The sequence below is a fragment of the Copidosoma floridanum genome, unplaced genomic scaffold, assembly GCF_036245765.1.
Source record: "Copidosoma floridanum isolate Cflo_tuat_1 unplaced genomic scaffold, Cflo_Japanese_pri ptg000013l, whole genome shotgun sequence".
Classification (NCBI taxonomy): Eukaryota; Metazoa; Arthropoda; class Insecta; order Hymenoptera; family Encyrtidae; genus Copidosoma; species Copidosoma floridanum.
This window is the reverse complement of record NW_028321890.1, coordinates 635,683-658,318: the sequence shown is the minus strand read 5'-3', so window position 1 is coordinate 658,318 and position 22,636 is coordinate 635,683. Positions and strand designations below refer to the sequence as shown.

The following is a 22,636-nucleotide window of genomic DNA, read 5'->3' as shown; positions in this document are numbered from 1 at the left end:
CTCTACTATGAGAAAACAACAACAAAAATGGTATGTATCGGTATTTATTGAGGTTATGTCTACAAGTATGGATTATACATAATGTATGGCATATTTGTCCTATATTCTAGAACTGACCAACTTTATTTTTCGAAAAGAATCAGTACTATATCATTCTTCTGACAGGAGCTGTGTATATTGCACAAAAAAAATCCAAAAAAATACATTGTGTGACAGTTGGAAAAACGGCCACAAAATCTTAAACTATCACAGCAGATTGTGCTTTGGCTGGACGTTTCCAGGTATTCTCACGCTGAAGACGTTGGCTTTTAGAATACCTATTTATTCGCAGCACTCGGTAATCTTAGCAGCTCACGGTAAAATGTACAATTATTACTACATCTATTTTTTCTTGCTTTTTTAAACATTGCAGTAAGAAACTAGCTAATGCAAAGCAAGAATCGAATGAAAAAACTGAAAATGTAGTAAAAACTGTATTGAAAAGAGTTATTCTAATAGGATAGAAGCATCGTGAGGAAGAAAACATGCATTTTTTAAGTAGGGGACCAGCAATTGGTCCAAAAAAGCAGATCACTTTAGACGGTAACAAGAATTATTCCATCGATGATGTGAAATTTGAGATGATGTTGGAATACGTCGATGATAAAAATCAACATTTCTTTGATAAGTCACTGGTCGACATAGGCACTGCTAAAGAGAAACCCATAAAGGAACTGACATTTGATAATAAGATCTTAAACCTTTGGGAATTTGATAAATTGAAATTGAAGAACAAAAACCACGCTCAAATGAACCGACATCCAAACATCATAAGCATTTTTGGGCTAAGTAAGACAGACTCACAATACCATCTTGTCACGAAATTTTTTTATTCTAATTGTTTATATGATGTGTTATTCAGAAGTACTGTGAAAGAAATATTTGATTTGAACGACTTAAAAAGGAACAAAATATCTGTACAGATATGTTCTGCACTTTCTTATTTGCATACTCAACCTAAGTCCATAATACACAGAGACATAAAATCATGGAATATCTTGGTCAAACTAAATGGTGACGTTAAACTATTTTATCTCGGCCTTGGAGTTAGTAAAAGTCTCGATTCCAATATGTTAACCACTGTCCCAGGCTTGCGTGGTACTCTAATATATGGTGCCCGAGATGATCATCAGCAGGGCTAGGGCCACTGTTTACTCTGATGTTTGGTCACTAGGATGTACTCTGCTAGAAATGTATAGTGGAAGAGAGATGTGAGTTGAGCATAGTTTTGTAGATATTAACTCTCATAAGAATTTTTGCTAAAAGCACTAAGACACCCTTAGTGGAAACGCCAGATTACCTGTCTCAAAAACTATCTGGATGTTTTTTTGACTCAGAAAGACCAAGTATTGATGAGTTGTTCAAAAATTCTGCACAGTCAACTAAAAAAATAAGTATTAAGAAATTTACACTATAGTTTGATGTATTTTATAAGTAAGATTTTAGTACGAACTTGGTAAGTCACATAGATAAAAAAAAAAAAAAAAAAAAGTTTAATTACAGATTGTCAGAAAAAGCAGTTTTATTAAGTTTAGTTTTATTGTAAAAAAGATCACCAGTACTATATTCATTGAGAAAAAAATTTATATTACGTAGATGAGTATAGAAGTTTGTTGTTAACAATAAAATCAGCTAGGACAGATTTTTTTTTACCAAAGGGCGAGGAGAAGAGAAACCAAGCAAATGTCCATGAGTTGTTTAAAAAATATCAGAATCAAGTCAATGGAAGACTGAAAGAGTACAAAGAAAATTAGACATAATTTGTATAATGTATTTTAGTATAATGTGTCTTATAGTTGAGATTCTAATATTAACAAGGACAAGTCATCTTGATTAAAAAAAATAATCATAAGTTATGCATGTTAAAGAATGTTTTTTTTAAAATTAATTTCAAGGTTTTTGTAAAAAAGATCTCTAATACTTAGTTGATTAAAAAAAAGTCATATTAAATATTTATAAAGATGAAAAATTTTGTGCTCAACAATAAAATATTGTTAAACATTGGTATAGTGTTATTTATTTCTGCAAGTATGGTGATAAAAAAAATACATGCACAATTACGCATGATTGTGAAAGGGATACATATATATAAGAATCTGTATATATAAACATTTATTTTTATTACTTATCATCTCAAATAAGCATTTTTTATCCGTACAAAATGGAGAAATCCCCTCAAGTAATTTAAATTTTTTAAGTGAATTTCGAACAATATATGTAATCATTCTTTTATAGAGTTAACTTCGTTCATAATATCGCAATACAGAGTATATGCATTTTCTGCATTTTCTGAAGTTTTATGGTTTGGTAGGATAAAATCAACAAGCTCCCTGACAATAGGTGAGTACAAGTTTCCTTCTGTAGTGTATTCTTGTAGAATTTCGACATGATCCAAATTAACATTCTTGGAGTAATCTTTTGCTCCAAAATTTTCCGGACACTTAAAAAGCTCATCTGGTATACCAGCTACACAATCATTACCAGCTTGTTTCCGGATATTCTTTCCGGGTTTTTACAATGTCACTGTTTATCAACTCTCCGAAACAATACCGCAAACACTCCATATGAAGTGGATCACCAATATCAAGAACATTCTTAGCCTACATGTCTTTCAATAAGTTGATGTAAAAATCACCTATGTATTGCCTAAATTGACGCCAATAAGCCTCTATTCGCTGATAATGAGTGCTTTGACCTCTGATGAAGCTATTTACACCGGCTTACTCATCTTCGTGCTTGTAGCGTAAGGCCTTCTGAAAATCCTCCATCAGTACAGCTTCTGTACCATTATCTGCTCTGATTAAAGTTGGTAAAAATTTGTATTTTTTTATACAATCCAAGTAGTAGAATCCTATAATTTCAGGATTATTATTAGATACTCCAACGTTTTACCACATGATCTGTAAAAGAATGTACTTATAAAATATATTTGAATTAAGAACTGGAATTGTGATACTACTATGATAAAAAATTATGCTATTCGTTTTGAAGAATGTGATACTACTGTGATATTAGGAATAAATACCTTTTTAGAAAAGCCATCAATGCAACTATATATGGCGAAGCCAAATCTTTTTAGTTTGTCATGACCATCAGCATTCCACAGAAAATTAGGCCCAGGTACTTTGTACATTTTTTTTTTTTCAATTTATATCCACATCGAGCCTCTATGCCTTTGGGATCAAGTTCGTTCAAAATTTTTAAAACACTTTTTTGTTTGACATTCGAATTATACACAATTTTTAGGCGCTTCCACATTGCCCTCTATCCCAAGTTAAATTCAGATCCTTCCAATTCTAGCATAATAGCAAAAATAATATCTTCACAGCTGCTTTCATCAATATTCTTTCTTTTTAACTGATACTTTACTAATATTCTATTCAGTGTTCACAATGATATTTGCACATTGTATTTATTTTTCAATATAAGCAAAATGCTCTTGTAGCTAAAATCTTTTTTAAAAAGCTGCTGAACTTTGAGAAATATTTATATTTTATTTGCATCGCTCATTTAAAAAATATAAAATTTATTTAAACGATAAAACTCTTAAGTGTGTACATTACGAGATACAAATTCAACTTATTACTGTAATTTTTAGTGACCTAAGTACAAATTTTTATAGGCTAAACCAAGCAAGCAATAAAAACAACAACACCTTAGTCATCTACAACAAAATTCAATAACATCGATCGATATGCCTATATCGAGAACTCTCGATCACAGTTTAAGGAACGCACGAACGAGCGAGTAAATTCCATAGAGCTAAAACGGAACGCACTCTCGGTTTTGAGAGTGTGGTGCATAGGCGCTTCCGTACTGAGCTGCACGACTTACAACTCCGTTCTTGATGTACAGCTGGTGAAGGACTTTGGTAGTGGAACATTTGCTCTGGAATATTATAACCAATCTAACCTACCTTAATTGCAGTAGGCTTCGATTTTACTGCGACGCTGCCTCATGGATCCTACTCAAATAAAGTAAAAAACTAGTCTTTTGTGCAAATCTTTAAGCTTATTTATTGCTATTGTTGTTTATTTTTTTTAAGATTAAAACTATACGAAAACCATCCAAAAAGTGTCAAAAATTAGTACACAGAATTTTAGCAAAATCTTTTGAGTAGTTCTTGTGGTTAGCGATTACAATGGCTTTTGGTAGTTTGCTTAATATATTAGTGAAATAGAGGTAAAGAAGTTTGAGGAAAAAAGAATACAGAATTTAAAAACCGCATGTGTCTGTATAATAAGACCTTCAAAATGTCAAGTGTATTTATAACAGCTTAAGATCAAAGATTTTTCAGCTAACCGTCTTCAGAAATTTTTCTGCTTACATAATAAATTTTATCAAAACTCGTTATTGATTTCATCTTTCTCTTGATACTTATTTAGGCAATAATGTTATGTCTTGTAATATTAAAGATGATTTTTTAACATTTCACGTTCTCAGATGAAAAGATTCACATACATGTATATTGAGTGTATTTGACACAATATAAGCTATAATTCTAAAACTCTGATAGAATGATTAGCTTGTAACTGCCGTAGAGTAACAATTAGGTATGAAATTGAAAAAAAAACAGTCTATTTAGAAAAGTTCAGGGAGGAAAAAGTGTGGAGCTGGAAGTTTGTGAGGTGGATATAAGTGGTTGTGAGGTGAAATATGTAAGTTAGAAGAGACAACGGAAAAGTTCTGTGGGAAGTGGGTAAGAATTAAAATAAGTAAGGAAAAAGGTTGCAGAGTTTTTTTATATAATAGGTAGGGGGGAAGTGAAAAGATTGCAAGATGTCAACTGACTATTGGAAAGATTAAATTTAATATGTAGGGGACCTTGGGAGATGTAATAGAACCATAGTTAACTTGGATTTTAACTTTGTTTTTTGCATGTTTCTAGTATCTAATATTTTTTTTTATAGATATTACATGCCAATGGATCACAATTTGGCCCCTATAGTTATGAAGTAACAAGCCCTTGTTAGGTTCAAGATTCTCGTCACATGGCAATGACAATATTTAGCACACAAGATGGTAAAGCAAATTATTCGCCGCTTGTAAATTTATAATATCGTTATCAACCAAGTCAATGCTCTTTTAGATGTTATCTTTGAAAACAGATATTGAGATCTACAAGTGTATAATAAGTTTTTATGTACTAAAAAGCAGTATCTCATGATATACAAATAATGATATTAGTATAACTTTTTCGCCCCCAATTGCGAATAGATGAATTGTTTTGACTTCGTTGATATTATATAGGGCTAAATAAAAACTTGAATCACTTGATATAAATAAAAATCTGAAAAACATCCTCCTCGGGTGTGGATTGAACACACAGCCTCCTGTTTATTATTGATTCTAATGATAAGTCAGAAATTTAATATGACTTAAAGAGGTATACAAGCATTATTGATACATTTATCATCATATCATTTGGCACACATGTAGATACCGGCACTTTTATATAAGGACTATTAAAACTGTCCATGTCCTGTTTCAATAACAAATGTATAATACTGAGTCATATCCAGATCATATCATCGAGATTATGATCTAAATATGACTCAGTACTGCACGGAGAGAGCTCTAATGCTATAGTAGCATGCGTATCTACATACTACCGGAGTACAATGCGTCACATACTACAGTAGCGACCGTGGAACGCAACGGTAGTATCGAGAGTCTGCCACGGTAGTATAAAAGCCTATATACAACTGTAGATCGTGAAACGCACTACTAAAGCTTCATACTACTTTATACTACAGTCGCACCCTTGAGGCGCTGCATAAGTATCGAATCTCACGTACTAAGTCAGCTCGGGACTCATACCAAATTGGTATGGCTCACGAGCCAACGTAGTATACGTCGTCTGTACTATGCCACTTTACCGTTATTAGTAGGTTTGCAAGTTATTGTTATAGCTGTAGGATGATTAAAACAATGCTCATGCTAATGAGGTTCATTCAATGGAACGTATTAAAAAATGTTTTTTTGTTAGCAAAATGAACCTATACTAAAAGTAATAGACTCGTATCATTCCATTTTTTTCCTTGAGCTAACTATTAAGCACGAATCTTATCTTGGATGAAGATATTTAGTAAGTTTGTTACAATAACACAGCACGTCGACTTTAAAAACTGTTACATATATTTATACCGATAGTTATCGCCACTATTTCATTGAAATGTTTATGTTGATGTGACTTACTAAATTTTTCAGATTTAAAAGTATGCAAACAAAAAATCTTAGTTTCTTTAATTAGCGTAGTTATCATTTTTGTATGGCGTTTATAAAAGTTTTTTATGGCAAAAGAAATAATACTAGAGAACAAATTATTTTTTAATCAGTTTTAACATATTTTTCTAAAAAAGTAAAAATGTACGGTTTTACAATGCTTTTTCTTGTAGATAATCTTAGCATTCTGGAAGTCTGAATTTTTTCTTACACTGACTATTGTTCACAACAAAATATTTAAGCTTACAGATTCAACATTATAACGTCTCTTAACAAAAAATCTGGTATAAAAATACAAATGAAGATCTCAAAAAAGCAGCACTTATGCAACTACGTGTAGCATTTGCAACTCGGTCCTAAAGGTTATACCCCTGAAAAACGGTATAGTGGCATAGTACAGACGACGCGACGTATACTACGTTTGCTCGTGAGCCATACCAATTTGGTATGAGTTCCGAGCCAACTTAGTACGTGAGATTCGATACTTATGCAGCGCCTTAGAGGTGCTAGTGTAATATAAAGCAGAAGCTGTAGTAGTGCGTTTCAGAATTTACAGTTGTACATAGATCTTTATACTACCGTAGCAGACTCTCGATACTACCGTTGTGTTCTACGGGTGCTACTGTAGTATGTGACGCACTGTATTCCAGTAGTATATAGATACACAACTACCATAGCATCAGAGCTCTCTCCGTGTGTACATTTGTTATCGAAAAAGGGCATGAATGGTTTTAAGAGTGATTATATAAAAGTGCAGCCATCTACATATGTGCGAATTGATACAATGATAAATGTATCAATATTGCTTGTATATATTTTAGAGTCATTTAATTTAGATACTCCTTTAGAGTCATAAACTTATCTGCAAGCATTAGAATAATTTCCTACTATAGCTATTGAAATTGAGCTTGAGGTAATAACAGCTCAAAAAAATTAAGAATTAAAACTTATTTAAACCTACCGTACGAGTGAATGTACAGCTTCTCGGTAGCTCAAGTAGTAGATCAACTTACTAGTAAACAGGTGGTTGTGTGTTTGATTCGCACCTGGAGAGGATCTTTCTCATTGTTACTTGAAATCAAGTGATTAAAATTTTTATTTCGCCCTATAAGATTAACAAAGTCCAAATAATTCATAGCATCACATAATGTTTGTCAGCTGTTCCATCTTTCGTCTTGTCGTGCGTATTTCTTACGAATTCTCGACTTAACTATATATGTCACATTGAAAACATAAAATTTTATGCACAAAACATGTAATATTAACATTAATTATATTTATTTTATTACATTTATTATATATTTATAATTGATACGTTCCAACTGTGTACGTAATTGTACGTATTTTTATATCTAGGTTCAGATCAATGTCACCCAAGTTATTTTGGCTGTATCATATAGAGCTGCAGAAATGGAAGAAGAACTTTGCAAAGAAGCAGAAAAATTAGGGGTTACTCTTAGTTTTTCTCACGAACAGCAACCTCTTGGTACAGCTGGGCCCTTAGCACTTGCAAGAGATGCTTTGTCTATTGATGAAAGTCCATTCTTTGTTTTAAACTCTGATATTATTTGTGATTTTCCGTTCAAAAAACTATTGCAGTTTCATAAGAATCACGGTAAGGAGGGTACAATTGTTGTCACAAAAGTTGAAGAGCCGTCGAAATACGGAGTTGTTGTCTACGATGATGATGGAAAAATTAATAGTTTTGTCGAAAAACCAGTTGAATTTATATCCAACAAAATCAATGCAGGTTTGTTTTTACTATTTATTCTTTTATAGTAGTTAAGAAAATAGTCTAATGTACATATAGAATCAAGATTTTTTGTATTTGGTTACAAAAGACACGTATTTAACATAGTATAATAATTACTGTATCATACAAGTGTTAATTATATTGGATACTACTATAAAACACCTAATACTTGTTATCCTACTATTTTTATTTTTCAAGGATACTAAAATAATTCAAATTTGTTCTTTTATCCAATGCATGACCTGTAATGAATAATCGAATAACATTTTTTTTCTAAGTTTCAATTTGTTTATTTTTATTAAAAAAATTGAGTCTTTTCATATACTAGTATCTAGTATTGGCATAGTAAAAAAGTGCTGGCTATGCTTTTAAAATGTAAGTATGGTATGTGCTTTCACTCATAATAAAGTCCATTTCCACTCTCAGCTCACAACTGAGCTATAGCTTTTGTCACAACTTCTAAATGGGCTTACTTTTATCATACCCCTACATAATCTGAGGGCCAGAGGGGAATGTTATCTACCATTATAGGTACCTTGGAACATCTGGGTTTTCTAGATCTCCTAAATCTGAATGAGAATGTTGTTGAGTCTTCTTTGTTAACCTTTTGGCTGATTTATATTTTTCAAATCATTCAATCGCTATTACCTTCTTATTTTTCAATCCAACAAAGAAAGCGTAAAGATTGAGATAATTTTTAAAAATCACAACCTTAATTATTAGTGTGAGTTGTTCGTGACAGCACGGCATTATACTGATTCTACACATCTACTGTATTGGGCTATAATAAGTATGCACTTGTCGCTTTTGGCCTCTCGTAGTGATCCACGTGATGCATTTATCACCTAAGTACTCGTACACGAGAAGCAAGTTCTTGGACATTACTTCGTGCAAAGCAGAATAAAGTTCCTTAATTTTTAGAACAGAAACAAAAGCTTAAGTATGGTATGTTAAAGTTTTTGTTGAGTTTCATAAAATTCAAAACATTGATGAGGCTAAAACGAAATATAAATTTTGTGGTAGAATCAAGCTTTTAGAGTAATTTTATGAAAAAATGAGTACTGATTTTTTTTTAGCCTACACATCAAATAACTTTCTCACCAGAGCAACAAAGTCCTGGAGTCTCATATCTCTATTTTTTAGCACGTCAACGAATACAAATACATATTATTCTACCTATTTAAAGAGCTTGAAGATTTAAGTAAATAATATCAGTTTCACTACTCTTTAAAGCGCTGGAGTTAATTTTAGTGCTCTTTCCTAACGTGTCTTAGTGTTACGCCAGACACGTTGGAGTTCAAAGCACCTTCTTCTCATGGAGCACGATTGTTTTCATGACCCCAAGTAGATATTGGTTATTGACGCTTGTATGTTGGAAACTTTTCTACTTGCTTAATTTTATTTTTCTACTATAGCTTTACTGTTAGATTCTTCGAACGCATATTATGAAAAAAATTGGTGTTACCTGGTGGAATGCTTAGAGTCAAGAGGGTAATACAGGGTCGTTGGTGGTCTGCGTACCTAGCCTTGCGGTAAAAAACTCAGTGAATGACTAACTTAGTTTAAAAGTTGCCGGCTTTGTACTGTCTGTTAGTGGGCAAATCGTTGTTGAAAGTTGCTCAAAAACATTTTTTGAAGATAGTTGTAAGATAATATATTTTTTGGCAAAATAATTTAACGACCCTGGAAAAGATTGATTACATTCATGGTGGTTAAGTATTCGTAAAGATTTATCATGGCTCAGAAAAGGGCCCGTGGTGATATTTCTAGTCAAAGGCTGATAATATTTCCTGAAGATATGACTGCTTTAACTCCTTAAAGTTATTCTCCTTAGCTTGCTGTTATTGCAGGAGGTGCTTAAGGATCATCAGGTTGTCGGAAGCATGGCTACGACGCGACGCCGGTTAGCATTATAACTAGTAACAATCTAGTCAAACGTCTCTTAGTATTATGCCAAAGACAGGTTAGAAATTAGCATAGGTTGACAGCCTATTCAAAATGTCAGAGTATCGTCGGTAACCGGGATATTTAGCCGCACGATTTAAAGTTGCGTTCTTGACGTATTACCACTGAATAACTTATGATGATCAATATTCTGTTCGGGACTATAATAAACAAAACAGACTCACTGACTTTAATTCCAGGTACCTTAAATTCTACTTTGACGTGACCTAGCAGATCCTACTAAAGTAAAGTGGAAATGTAGCTTTTTTATTACATAAGCTTTGAGCTTATTGATTGCTACTATTTTTTTTTTTTTTCAAGAAAAAAACCATGCAAAAACCATCTAGGAAGTGTCAAGAATCAGTATGCAAAAGGCTATAACGGGATAATATAGTAAAAACTTTACTTTCCTGGATTTTATATTGGAGTTGACCATTTAATAGTACTTGAGTGAGAACTCCTCTAGTTAAATTTTTAGCCCTCTAGGTGCTGATACAGACCTCCTAACATAAAATACCTATTTTTTTAAAGAAAATCATTTCTGCTCGATCCACCATTTAAAAAAATTTAAAACAATTCGAGAACGTGTAGATTCTATAACCAAAATACACTGATTTTTCAAACTTTTTTGATTGTAAAAGAGATCATAAAAACTTTTTGAATTTTTTCAATGGTTTTTTTTGGTTATGTTGGTATTTTTTGGCTAACTTCTAACCAACAATTTTATGTATTTTTTTCTGTTCTTTTGATTAATGGTATTTTAAAAATTATTTTTCCCCAGAACATACTGAAAATTTGGAAAAGCCGGTTTTTCAAGCCTTTTTTGTTGTTTTGGTAAGGTAAACGTACCTATTATGAGCCACTTTGCCTATGAGATTTTGATTTTTTGTAGATTGTAAAGAAAAAAGATAATTATTATCAGTGATTTTGATATCAATCAAGGCGCTAGACATTCACGAAGAATTTCCAATAATTTCAACAGAAAATAAATTGATAAAAACTTTTTTACTGTGAAAAAAAGCAAAGCCTCTTTTTGAACGTATTATGGGCCATCATTTCAAGTTTGTCCCCCTGGTCCATAATGTATATACGTATTATGGGCCATAGCTGAATCTGGGTAATTTGTAGACAATTTTTAGACTGTCGATGATAAATAGGATAAATGGTCTGACTAACTTTTTAAGTTATTTATTATAAAGACTATTAGAATTAACAATAATTAAACATGAATGACAAACGTTATAACAAATTATTATAAATAAAAATTATTTGGGCTCTGTTTTTATAACTTTAAGTAGCTTTCGTTTGTCGTCAATGACTTTTTTTGCCCTTTTAATCTCTTCCATTTGATTTTTTTTTTCATCTAAAAGTTTTTTCCTTTCAGCTTGAATCATTTTTCTTTCTTCTTTCGTTCGAATTTTTTGTTTTGCCTCTTCTTCTTTTTTCATTAGTACATCCCAATACACATCTGAAGTTCCAGCTGTTGGCTTTCTAGGTTTTTTTGATTTTTGTATAACTTATTTCTTTTTCTTAAGCAAATAATCTTCTGGTAACATAAAGTATTCGGAAATAGGCTTGGGTTTGGTAACTCCTGGAAGTAAATAGTTTAAAAATTGCTCAATTTTGTAGCACAAAAAATCAATAGCATAAACGAAATTTTAATTGCCATACAATACTTTCTTTTTCATTTACAATTCTTTCTTGACATATAATACTTTCTTTTTCATTTTGTAGTAGAGTTTCATCTGAAAATTGCCCAGCATATCATACGTAACAATAGCATTAGATATTAAAATTTATAAATTTGAATTTTTTATTAAGAAAAGAAAATTGATATTTACTTGTATTAAAGTGTAAAGTAGATTTTTCATCAAACTGTTTAGACATAACATTTGATCCAGTCAAGTTATGAGTACTTTCATTGTAATTTTCAACATCCTCTATTGTATTATTTGAGTTACTTGGATCCAAAGTAGATAGGTCATTCAGAATTAGTAAGAAAAGCTGTGATACAACTTCTGAATTTTCAGTCCGTCTGTATTCTGTCATATTACTATTACTAACATTACAATTAAATAATAAATTGTTTGCTGTTAGTTAAGTTGGGATTAGGTTTTCTGCGAGGACTATTTCAATATTTGAAATCATAGATGTAACATGCCCTAGAAAAAAAAATTAACTGAAAATTACGCTTGATTAAAAATATAAATACAATTTCAATGACATTTACTTTTTTAAAAATGGTACACAATTAAACACTAATTTAAAATAAATAAATCCAAGACGACAATCATCTTGAAAGTACTTAAAATCTTACTTTAAAAATCACTATTCACAATTTAAATAAAAAAAAAAAAAAAAAAAAAAAAAGAAACTAATAATCTGTCTTCCTAAAAACTGTAAATATATAAAAAATAATCATTAAAAATTACATTCATTATTGCTTATAAATAAACGATAAAAAAAATGATTGAAAACTTGAAAAAACTTTTAAAAAACTGTTTTGTCCCCCCTCCAACCATTGTGTAGTTGTTAATTTTTGAGGATAAAAATAAAATACCAGGAGCTGCTTCTGACTGTGTAGAAACTTATTCTTGATTGTCTTTATTTTCACTTTCACAACTTACTACTTCTTTTCCTTTTAATTTCATCCAATACTCAAACATTCCTTCAAATTTTTTTTCACCACTCCAAAATCTTCTTGTTTCTGCTTCTTTGAATTCAGTTAATAAATTCTGAGCCAGTGATTTCTCAAATAATTCTAATAATCCAATATTTTGTGTAGGACTTATATTGGCAAAAAATTTCGTCTTCTTTTTTTTACTAAATATTTTGTAATCAATTGCATTTGGGTCAAATGGATACAGTCCTGTACATTTAAAACCACTCTTAACAATAGCAGCTTCGTCTCTCATATTATTAAGAGTTTCTGCAATCACATAAGGACAGTGTTCTTTTGTTAATCGGCTTATATTATTATTTATTTTCCATTTACTAACAGTTTTTGCCCAAGTTGCTTTAAATGGAGCAAAAAAAGCGGCATCAAGTGGCTGAGATATATGAGTCGAGTGAGGGTATAAGGTGACTATCTCAATTTTGTTTTCTCTACAAAATTTGATTAAGGGGATAGTTGCATTAGATGAATGTCCATCTAAATACATTAAAACAGGAAATTCAAATTTACTGTCAATCACCCAAGGATAAAATATATTGACAATATACTCATAAAAAGTTTCTGCAGTTTGCCAACCGCTATCAGAATCTCCTAATCCCCAACCTTAAGGACAATTTTTTAAAACTTTCTCTGGAATACCATCTTTATATTTATACATCACCATAGGAGGGGCACGAACACCATCAGCATTATACATAAAAAAAGTTGTAAAATTACCCTTCTCATCACCATCAACTTGTTTGTAAACTGTTTTGGAGCCTACTTTAGTGATGACTTGTTTGGCTTTAGGACATAACTCTACACTAGTTTAATCACTATTAAATATTTGAGAAGGTTTTAAATTTTCCAATTCTTTTTTCCTTTAAAAATACTTTAACCTCTGCAAACCATTCTCTCATGTGTTCTTCAGTGATGTCTGCTCGAGCCTTAATCAAATTTTGTGCCGTTATTACTGTCAATTCTGGGTGTCTTTTAAAAAAACCTTCCATCCAACGTCGTCCTGGTCTGCCATTAGTAAAAGGAGAGTCTAAACATTAAGCTCGTACATACTGTTGCACAGAATCTAACAATTCATCTTTTGACATTGGATTTCCTCTCTCAGCTTTGTAAATAATACCATTCACAATATCATCTTCTGCTTTCTTTGAAAAAACAGTAGGTGGTCCACTTAAACTGTTAAATTTTCCAGGAAAGCATATTTTTCTGGCCAAAGTTGTACGAGGAACTCCAAAATTTTTAGCTGCCAACCTGACTGTAGTTCCATTTTGCACCACTTTCAAAGCGTTTGAAAGTGATTCTTTAGAATAATTTTTTCTACTCTGTTTTTTTGTTTTTGTTTTTATCACTTTTTTCTTTGGTTTTGACTTATTATGACTCATTTTACCTAAAAGAGTATGAAAATTTGTAAACATATTTTTTGTTTTGTTGAATTTTAAGGTTAACTTTTTGTAAACACATTATGCTGTTAATAGTATTATTACTTACCCATGGTTTTAGAGACACTATTGTTTTTATAAGCACTAAATTTTTGTAACAACAAACATTGTTTAAATAAATAAAAATCAAACATAAAAACAATGATCAAAATTAGTGGCCCATATTACGTACGAAGACTGACTGTGTGATAAAACATTAGGGCCACTCTACTTTTACCGACTCATAATAAGTACATCAAACAAAAATTATGGATATAAGTTGGGCCACTACTTTTTAAAAATAATTATAATATTACAAACAAATCTAAGATCGCTAATGGAATCTACAAGCTTCAAGCTATTTATAATGTTATATTCACATAATGTATATTTTTTGAAAACAATAAAAATTGTAAGTATTATTTGCGTGATTGGACGTCTACATTTCATTTATTCCTCTGCGATGTGAGCTAGTCAGATAGGACGATTAGAAAAAAATTTTTTTTTAAAGTTAAAAAGTATTATAGAAAAATTAACTCAGCTCATTAAAAAGATTAAGATTCAAAGAATACACTTAAACTTTTATTTAGTAATAAAAATAATTTTAATTGTTAAGATATACGGCTCAATCGTCAAATGGCCCATAAAAGGTACGTTTACCTTACATAATCTTAAAACCAATTGTAAAATAACTATTAATAAACATTTTTATTGCAATTTTTAAAAAAATGTTGTTTCATTTCGATGCCAAAACCACTAATTTTGCATCAAACAATGCTCTCAATTTGAAGTAAAGATAAAAAAAAATATATTTTTAGAATAAAATCTTAAAAATACTTGTCCAACAGATCTTAGATCATTGAAGTTGTTCTACAATTTTTTTTTTTTTTTTTTTTGCAGCTGCAAAGGACTGAATAGTCTTTCGTAGGTACGAAAAACTTTATTTAAGGTTCTTCGCTTTGCCAAGTTCATGCGTTCTTATTGCGTGAGTTGCATGCAATCTGCATTCTGGATTCTGGTCCTTTATATTCGTTTTCCTTTTGCAGAGCCTTATATTGCACAACGTTTACTTTTATTATCATAGTTGATATTATTGATTTGAAATGATCGGGGGAATAGGCACTAGTACATCAAGAAAGAAACATCGACTTGGGAGTAACGAATTATATTGATTTAAATAGGAGGAATAAGAAAAACAAGGAAACATAAATAAAGAATACCAGGAATATACTAAGGGGGCTCAGTAGGTTCTCGTAATCGATGGGTCTCGATCTAAAAAAAACATTTTTTTAACTTTTTTCTTACGATGCGCTGTTTTTTAGTAAAAATTCTCAATGTGTCAAAAATCACGCTTTTTACAATTTTGAATTGCATGTTACACATTTATTTGACAATTTTTTGGAACTCACGAAGGCTTAATCGTTTACTTCAACACTGTACTTCAGTGTTATTCTACGCTTTCACTATTTAACTGCATAAATTTGATGTAACATGCCCCCAATGGCGTATGTTTTTCGTGTTTCAAATCCTTCAATTTAGTAGTTCAGGCAACGGTGACAGTAAATAACATTTCTCGTATCCAAATTCTTTCACAAGCTAACTAATGTATTTTGATCTCCTGAACACGGATTTCGTAATTATACATCTGAGAAGTGAGTTGACTAACTGTTGTAAACAATTTTGAAAAACAGTATTACAAACAATAATAAATTCTGCGGAAAAAAAGTTAATTGAATGCATTATGTGGTGATATACATTATAATTTTTATTAAGGTGGCTCCAGTGGCCTCAATGTTAAAGTTATAAATAACCCAAGCGAGGTTAATAAAATTGAATTATATTTTTGGAATTCCCATCTTTTTATTCGTATAAAAAAAAAATTAAGGTTGACGATGAAAATTGTAAGAAATCATGCTCACAAAATCGTAGTTTTAAGACGGGTTAGATAGGAAATACAAGCTTACGCGATATACAACCTACTGCTGCACTTATATAAATAACCCGTAAGGTGTAAAAAACATACCATCTTGTGTATATTATTACGCAGTTTTCGATGACATCAGAAAAGTGTCTTGTTATCGAACAAAATCTTTAAATAATCGGAGACTAAGTATACAGTTGCGAGTGCAAGTCAGCTCTCAGCTGTCTGCATTCTGCAGAGTACATACATTTAGGTATAACTACTCTTGAACTTAGGAGCGTACCGTAACAGTTCATCAATTAGGGCACCATAAAACTTTTTTGTTTTTTCATATTAACTCACTAAACTAACAGATAAAATGTAGAATATGACTTACAACAGTCTACGATGATTTTATACCATATTTTAAAGAAAATAATGATTAATTTTTAGTCTTCCCATTTTGATACGGCACTAGGCGCTGGAGCCACCTTAAATTACAGCAGACATTGAAATTCATAAGACAAATACATGAGACAATTAAATTGCATATGACGTGTTATCTCCGAATTGCATAGAATTCGACTACTTAGCCGATAAAAAAAATGTTTTTTGAGTCAAGTACATGGCTTAACTCTCACCATACTAGTACGTAAAAGTCTGCCAGTGAAGGGAGATGTGGTCAAGAAACGCTCTTCACTCGCGTGCAACCAGCCGTAATCGACAGAGTTTTTTCATTCTTTTCTACATTCAACTTATTGTTGTTGTCCAATAGTTGTTTTGAGCTACAGATTGTGAATGTATAAGGCACTATGAGAAGAAAATTGGACATTGGCTCATAATTAAGGACTGTAGGTGAGTTTAAACATTTTTTTCTTGATTGGCCCCACTGTGCGTCAGTGAGACAACTTATTGTAGAAGATTTACAATCATTAGGGCCCCTTAGCTTTCTGCAAGCAAATTTTTATCAAAAGTTTATTGGTCAAAAAAATTATTTTAATATAAACGATCAAATTCATTAATTTCGTGATAATTACATAATGATTTCGTGACTTTTAAAAAGATATATTATTGTACGAATAATTTTTTTTTTTTTTAATTAGTTTTTTTTGTGAGAACTTTTATAATCTTTTGATATATCTGAAATATTTGCCATTTCAGTTTTTGCATTAAGCATGGATAAATTTGATGTAACTGATCAATGCTGTAATTGCTTGAAGCGAAATCTCAGTAGAATGTCAGCTCAGATCAAAATCATTAATTCAGCTAGTGAAGTCGAAACTGTGTGTGAGCAGTTGAATAAGGATAATAATAAAATTGAGTTCAAACTCTGTGGTAAGTGTAGAAGACTAGTTTTTTTGGCACACAGTGGAAGTATAATCTTCAATCAGTAATGGAAGTCAGTTAATAAATACTCAATCAAACTTGGAAATGGCTAGTTCTCAGAGCTCAGCAAGCATTTTTGAGGTAGAACACCTAAAGAAAAAATACCTACCATGGAGTGGCCCCTTCAAAGAACTTTTATTTCTTATATAACATGTTGTATCATTAGAAATAAAAATAACTTAAAGCTTGTACCATTAACTGCAAGACTGCAGTGTTTCAAAAAAACGAAAATCTTTATTCCATATGGAAATCGAGTTTGTGCTTAACATTTATTTAAAAAATAATTGTTTTATGATGACTTGAAACTAATACAGGTAAACAGTAGTACTAGTTTTTTAACTGCTGATGAAATATATATATATTTTTAAAGAAATTTTCAGATGAAGCTCCAAAAAATTTTGTAGAAAGAATCAAGTTATCAAAGCTTGCCAAAAAACAAGTATTCTCCTATATCAATCTTTCGACTGATCAATTGCCAAAGTTGAGGAAATTATTAGTTTCCATGAGATCACCAGATTCTAGAAACGTCATGCAGGCTTTAATTATTTGCTTATTTAAATTACGAACAATATCATCAAATAATTTTATTACATCTGTTTTTAAAATAAAAGACGAAATAAAAGCATCCGATTTTTGTGAGTCAGTAATTGATTCATTTAAAAAGATGTCTTTCTGAAGTATTTTGGTGCCAAAAGTATTAAAGAGAGGATCTTGTCCGTGATCACACTTCCATTCATGCAAAAAAATTGTTTAATTTAACAACTGAGCTTGCTTTAGTTTTTGATGGAACGTATCTACGTCATCAAAAAGTAAAAATAACGAGTACTAATAAAAATCATAGTCAGGTCACAAGAAATATCCTTTGGTCAAGCCGTTTACTATTTGCACCCCATATGGATTCGTTATCTCCCTGATTCTTTTTTGGCCACAGAAAATGATGCAAGCATCATGAAGAAAGTAATGAATAATCCAAATGGTATATAAACTTTCATAAGAAACGATGATATTCGTATTGCATATAGAGGTTTCAGGGATCTGGTACCTTATTTAAAAAAACTTGGTTTTAAGGTTCTCATGTCTGTCTTACAGGAAAATAGACCAAATAGGAGTACAACTTTAGCGAATAAATCTCGTTACGTAACGAAATTAAGATGGGTTGTAGAGGCTGTTCATGGCATTCTAGGTAAGATGTACAAGTTTCTTTGGCAGCAATTAGATAATAAGCGTTTACTAAAAGCTAGTGCATATTGTAGAATTGCATATTATTTCAATAACTTTTTTGGTAAGTGTTTAAATAGTGATAAAGATGATGATGGCTTACAAAATATAATCATCGAAAAAATGTTAAATATTAAACAAAGTGAAAGTACTTAAGGGGGCTCCTACGACTACTGCTGAGGTCAAAGACAAACAAAAAATAAAGTTTTGTTTTTCAATAAACAAATGTGTCTGAAAATCATTATGATATTTTTAATAACGTATGAAGTGGGAAAAATGATATTTATGTGTGCAGTTTAACTTTGTACGAAAAATTAATTATTGTTTTGACCAGTCTAGTGCATACGAGGGTACACCACCAGACCAGACTACCTGTGTTGGTGTAGTATAGCAATGTAATATATAGGTATATGGTATATATATGTCGTGAACAAGTACGTCTGCTACCCACGTGACCTCCTGACCTCCCGGACACTATTTATTTATTTCCATCACAAATATCTCGCTAAAATGGTCCTTTATCCACAATTTTTAATACAGCATATTACAGAGGAAGACTTCATCTACAAAACGTATATATTCAGTCTGTTGGGACATTTAATTTAGGTTTATTATAAACGAAAACAAATTGTTTTTCACGCTGCCCCATAGGAACACGTGCTAATAGCTACAACTTTGAGCTCGGATTTCTCAAAATTTTGACCCATTCGAAATATAATTTAGACCACCATTTAATTCAGTAGACTTTTATTTACAAGAAATAATATATCTCTGTTTGGGGACTTTCGCGAAGGAGCCCCCTTAAGCAATAGAAGCTGAGACAGACAGATGGTCTTGACGGCCCACTACTTCGATCGAGATACCATCCAATGAAATTATTGACTTTCTAGAGTAAACTGAAAGAGATCTAACAAAATTTTTTTCGGAAGCCTATCAATTAGGTCAAGCCATCTGTTATTTTGCTGAATTAATGGATGAACAATTGATGGATTGAACAATATCAATTTGGAATATATTAAAATGAAGTGGTATCCTATGCCATGTATGTAACTGTGACAATGGGTTACGAACTGTAGGATCTTATTCTCACATTGCTGCAGTTATATATTATCTTACAAATGCAAGATACCTATAAAAAATTAACAGACCAGCAAAAATTTTTTCGGAATTATGTTTAACTTCAGATATTTATCCTGTAAGAAACGGAAATAGTTTCAAGGACTAAAAATATTATAAATCAATTAAAAAAGTTATTATTATTGTAAATTTCGTTGATAAGTTGAAAATTTGAAAAAAATGTAACATCAGTTTAATTTATTAAGTTTGTATTGAGTAAGTTTTTTAGCCACAATACAACATTTTTTTGGGCCATATTAAATAAGGCACAATTGTAGTCTAGGCTTCCCAAACAATTTTTTTTTCATCTAATGTTTCTAACATAAATTTTTATAATTAGTTAAATTTGTTGTCTTTCAACGCACTTTTAAGAAATAAATACTATAAAATTTATTTTATATTAGTTTCGTAGTAAAAAAATCGTTGTACGCACAAAAATCAAAAAACACTTTTTTTTTGCTTATGACTTTTAAAATATGCACTTTTTTACCTTGGAAATGATGTCAGTCACAAACCGCAAAAAATAACATTGATTGCATGTCTTATAACTTTATTTTGATATTTTAGTGCACGAGAAAAATACCTTAAAGCAAAAAAAAATAATTACTCTTCATTGGAAGGGCCCTGTAGCTTTAAACTTTTTAATAAAAAGCTGCACATTTTCTATCCCAGAAATAACAGATTTTGTTCTATTTTTAAATAACGTATATGTTGATCTATGATTGGTATGTTTGATAGAAAAGTAAATTGAAAATCTTATGTTCTAACTTTCTGATAAGATAAGCGCCAAAAAGTTGGTTTCTCCGTGTTTTTATCCTTCGTAATCCGTTGACTACATGACCACAAAAAAAAATGTCAGGGTACCAATATGTGAGTACAAACTTTAGAAAATACCAAAAATGATCATAAAAATTGCCAATTTCAAGCTTCCAATTCAAAGTAACACCACAAAAATTTTAATATTTTTAATAATACTAGGTACCATATGAGTGCCTGAAATAAAGTCGAAGTTACATGTGCATCATTGTAAAAAAATTTATAACCTCAAAAAAAAACAAAAAATCCTTACCAAAAAAAAAAAAAAGATTTGTTTGTAACTGTGAATTGAACAGATTTAGGGGTAGTTTTTTACGTATAATTAAATTTAAAATGAGAATTTGTCTTGTAAATTGCTCAATATTGAAAAAGTTTCAATCCCACCTTGAAAAAACTATACAAGTAAACATAAAAACGGTTTAACATAGATATAAAGTATAAAGTTAATTGTTACAGCTGTCATAAAAGAAACAACTCATGTTTTTAAACGTTACAGTACTTATAAAAATGTAAAAGAGGCACTTTACAATTTTTTTCTCATATTTTAAAACATCAAATGATTGCATGAGACCTAAAACTGTACGTATACAAATGATGTTGAATAATGATTAATATCATTTAATTTTGCCTTTGGTTTAAAACCGAAGATTGTGGATTACAGTCTCACGCTCCTTAAGAGGCTGCGGGATAGCAAATAGTCCAACTATTTGTTTGTTTGAAAGAAAGAAGAGGGAGAAAGTTGTATAAAATATTTGTATTAACTTACCTTTCTTTCTGCTAGGAACTCGAATACTGGCAACTCTACTGTAATTATGGTTTCAGATGACTTGAACTTTTTTTTTTCGTTGAATTTATATTTATCTATTTAATAAAAACTGGAACTTCTTCTAATAGCTTTTATATCAATTAATTTTATATTGGTTGTATACAAAAAACAGAGAAAAGACGGAACGTCTGGTTGCTCTTTTAATTTTAGTTATTAGTGTCTGCACTCAATGAGCGGCAGTAAGTTACTAACTAAAACGCCGCTCAAAAAAATGCACCTTGCACGAAAAAAATAGTACTTGCTGACTTCATGTGTTGGGACTTCCTGGCTCGCTTCGGTTGTCACTTGACACTTCCAAGAGCCACGAAGTACGCAGTCAGCTTCATTAGGTGATGACTTTCGTTAAGCACAACTCCCTTAAAAGTCTTAAAATTTTGTCATGGAGGAAACAAGTATATTAAAAAATGGAATAAAAACAGAAAATTCATTTATTTACGCAAGTTGTCACTTAACAAATGGTATTTTTTCTTAATAGTGTTGTACTATCTTCTTTTCATGTATATTTGCGTTGTTGGTCACTATCTTTAGTTTAAATCGCTAAACTATGTTATTATCCTTTCAAAACTTGAAGAAAATCTTAAAACAGAGTTGTGAACTACTAAAAATAGGTACATATTAAAAAAACAACCATTTGTTTGTGATTACAAAATTAAAATAATATATATATATATATATATATATATATATATATATATATATATCTCCCTACATTATATTGTTATTTGTGTGGGGCATTCCACATAATTCCCCACTGACCCTCCACAGCCCCCAACAGCCCCCCACAAATAAGCTGAAATTCGACAGTTTTCATCGCTAATTTGACATTTTTTTCCATAGACCCCCGGAAGCCCCCCCAGACAATTTTGCCTGTCCCTCCACAGCCCCCCCACAGGCCCCCCACACCATTTTTTATACATCATGTCATGTATACTTGTTAAATAATGGGATATTAATAAGTGACTTTAAATTTATTACCATCAATACTGCCGATTTATCTATAAAAATCAAGTAGAGTCAATAAATTATTTAAAAATCTTTATCCAAACAATATTTTCTATTTCTGTATTTTTTTGCCTTTCTACTTAAATAAATAAATTATTTTCATCTTTGCATCTTGAAAAAGCTACATATAGTTAACCATGAGAAAATAAGGGTTTTTTTAAAAACAAACCTGCATTATCGAAACTTTGACCTTGGGATTTGTTTATTGTCATAGCAAATGCCTCAACGATTGGACATTGTTCGCGATACAAAATAAACGGTAATTTTCAGAAGTTTCCTGTGTCTAAAGTTATTCTTGGAATGAAGACTCTATTTTCGATTT

General features: G+C 31.1%; 1 protein-coding gene across 3 annotated transcripts in view; it reads left to right on the top strand.

Moving 5' to 3' along the window:
* Gmppb (GDP-mannose pyrophosphorylase B) overlaps positions 1 to 22,636 on the top strand; it is a 176,084-nt gene that overhangs the window by 97,535 nt on the left and 55,913 nt on the right. For all 3 annotated transcript variants that reach the window (XM_089591083.1, XM_089591082.1, XM_089591081.1), the window contains exon 2: positions 7,621 to 8,014. In XM_089591083.1, coding sequence (XP_089447209.1) covers positions 7,675 to 8,014 — 340 coding nt within the window. In that variant the 5' untranslated portion in view covers positions 7,621 to 7,674. The remainder of the gene's footprint in view (positions 1 to 7,620; positions 8,015 to 22,636) is intronic.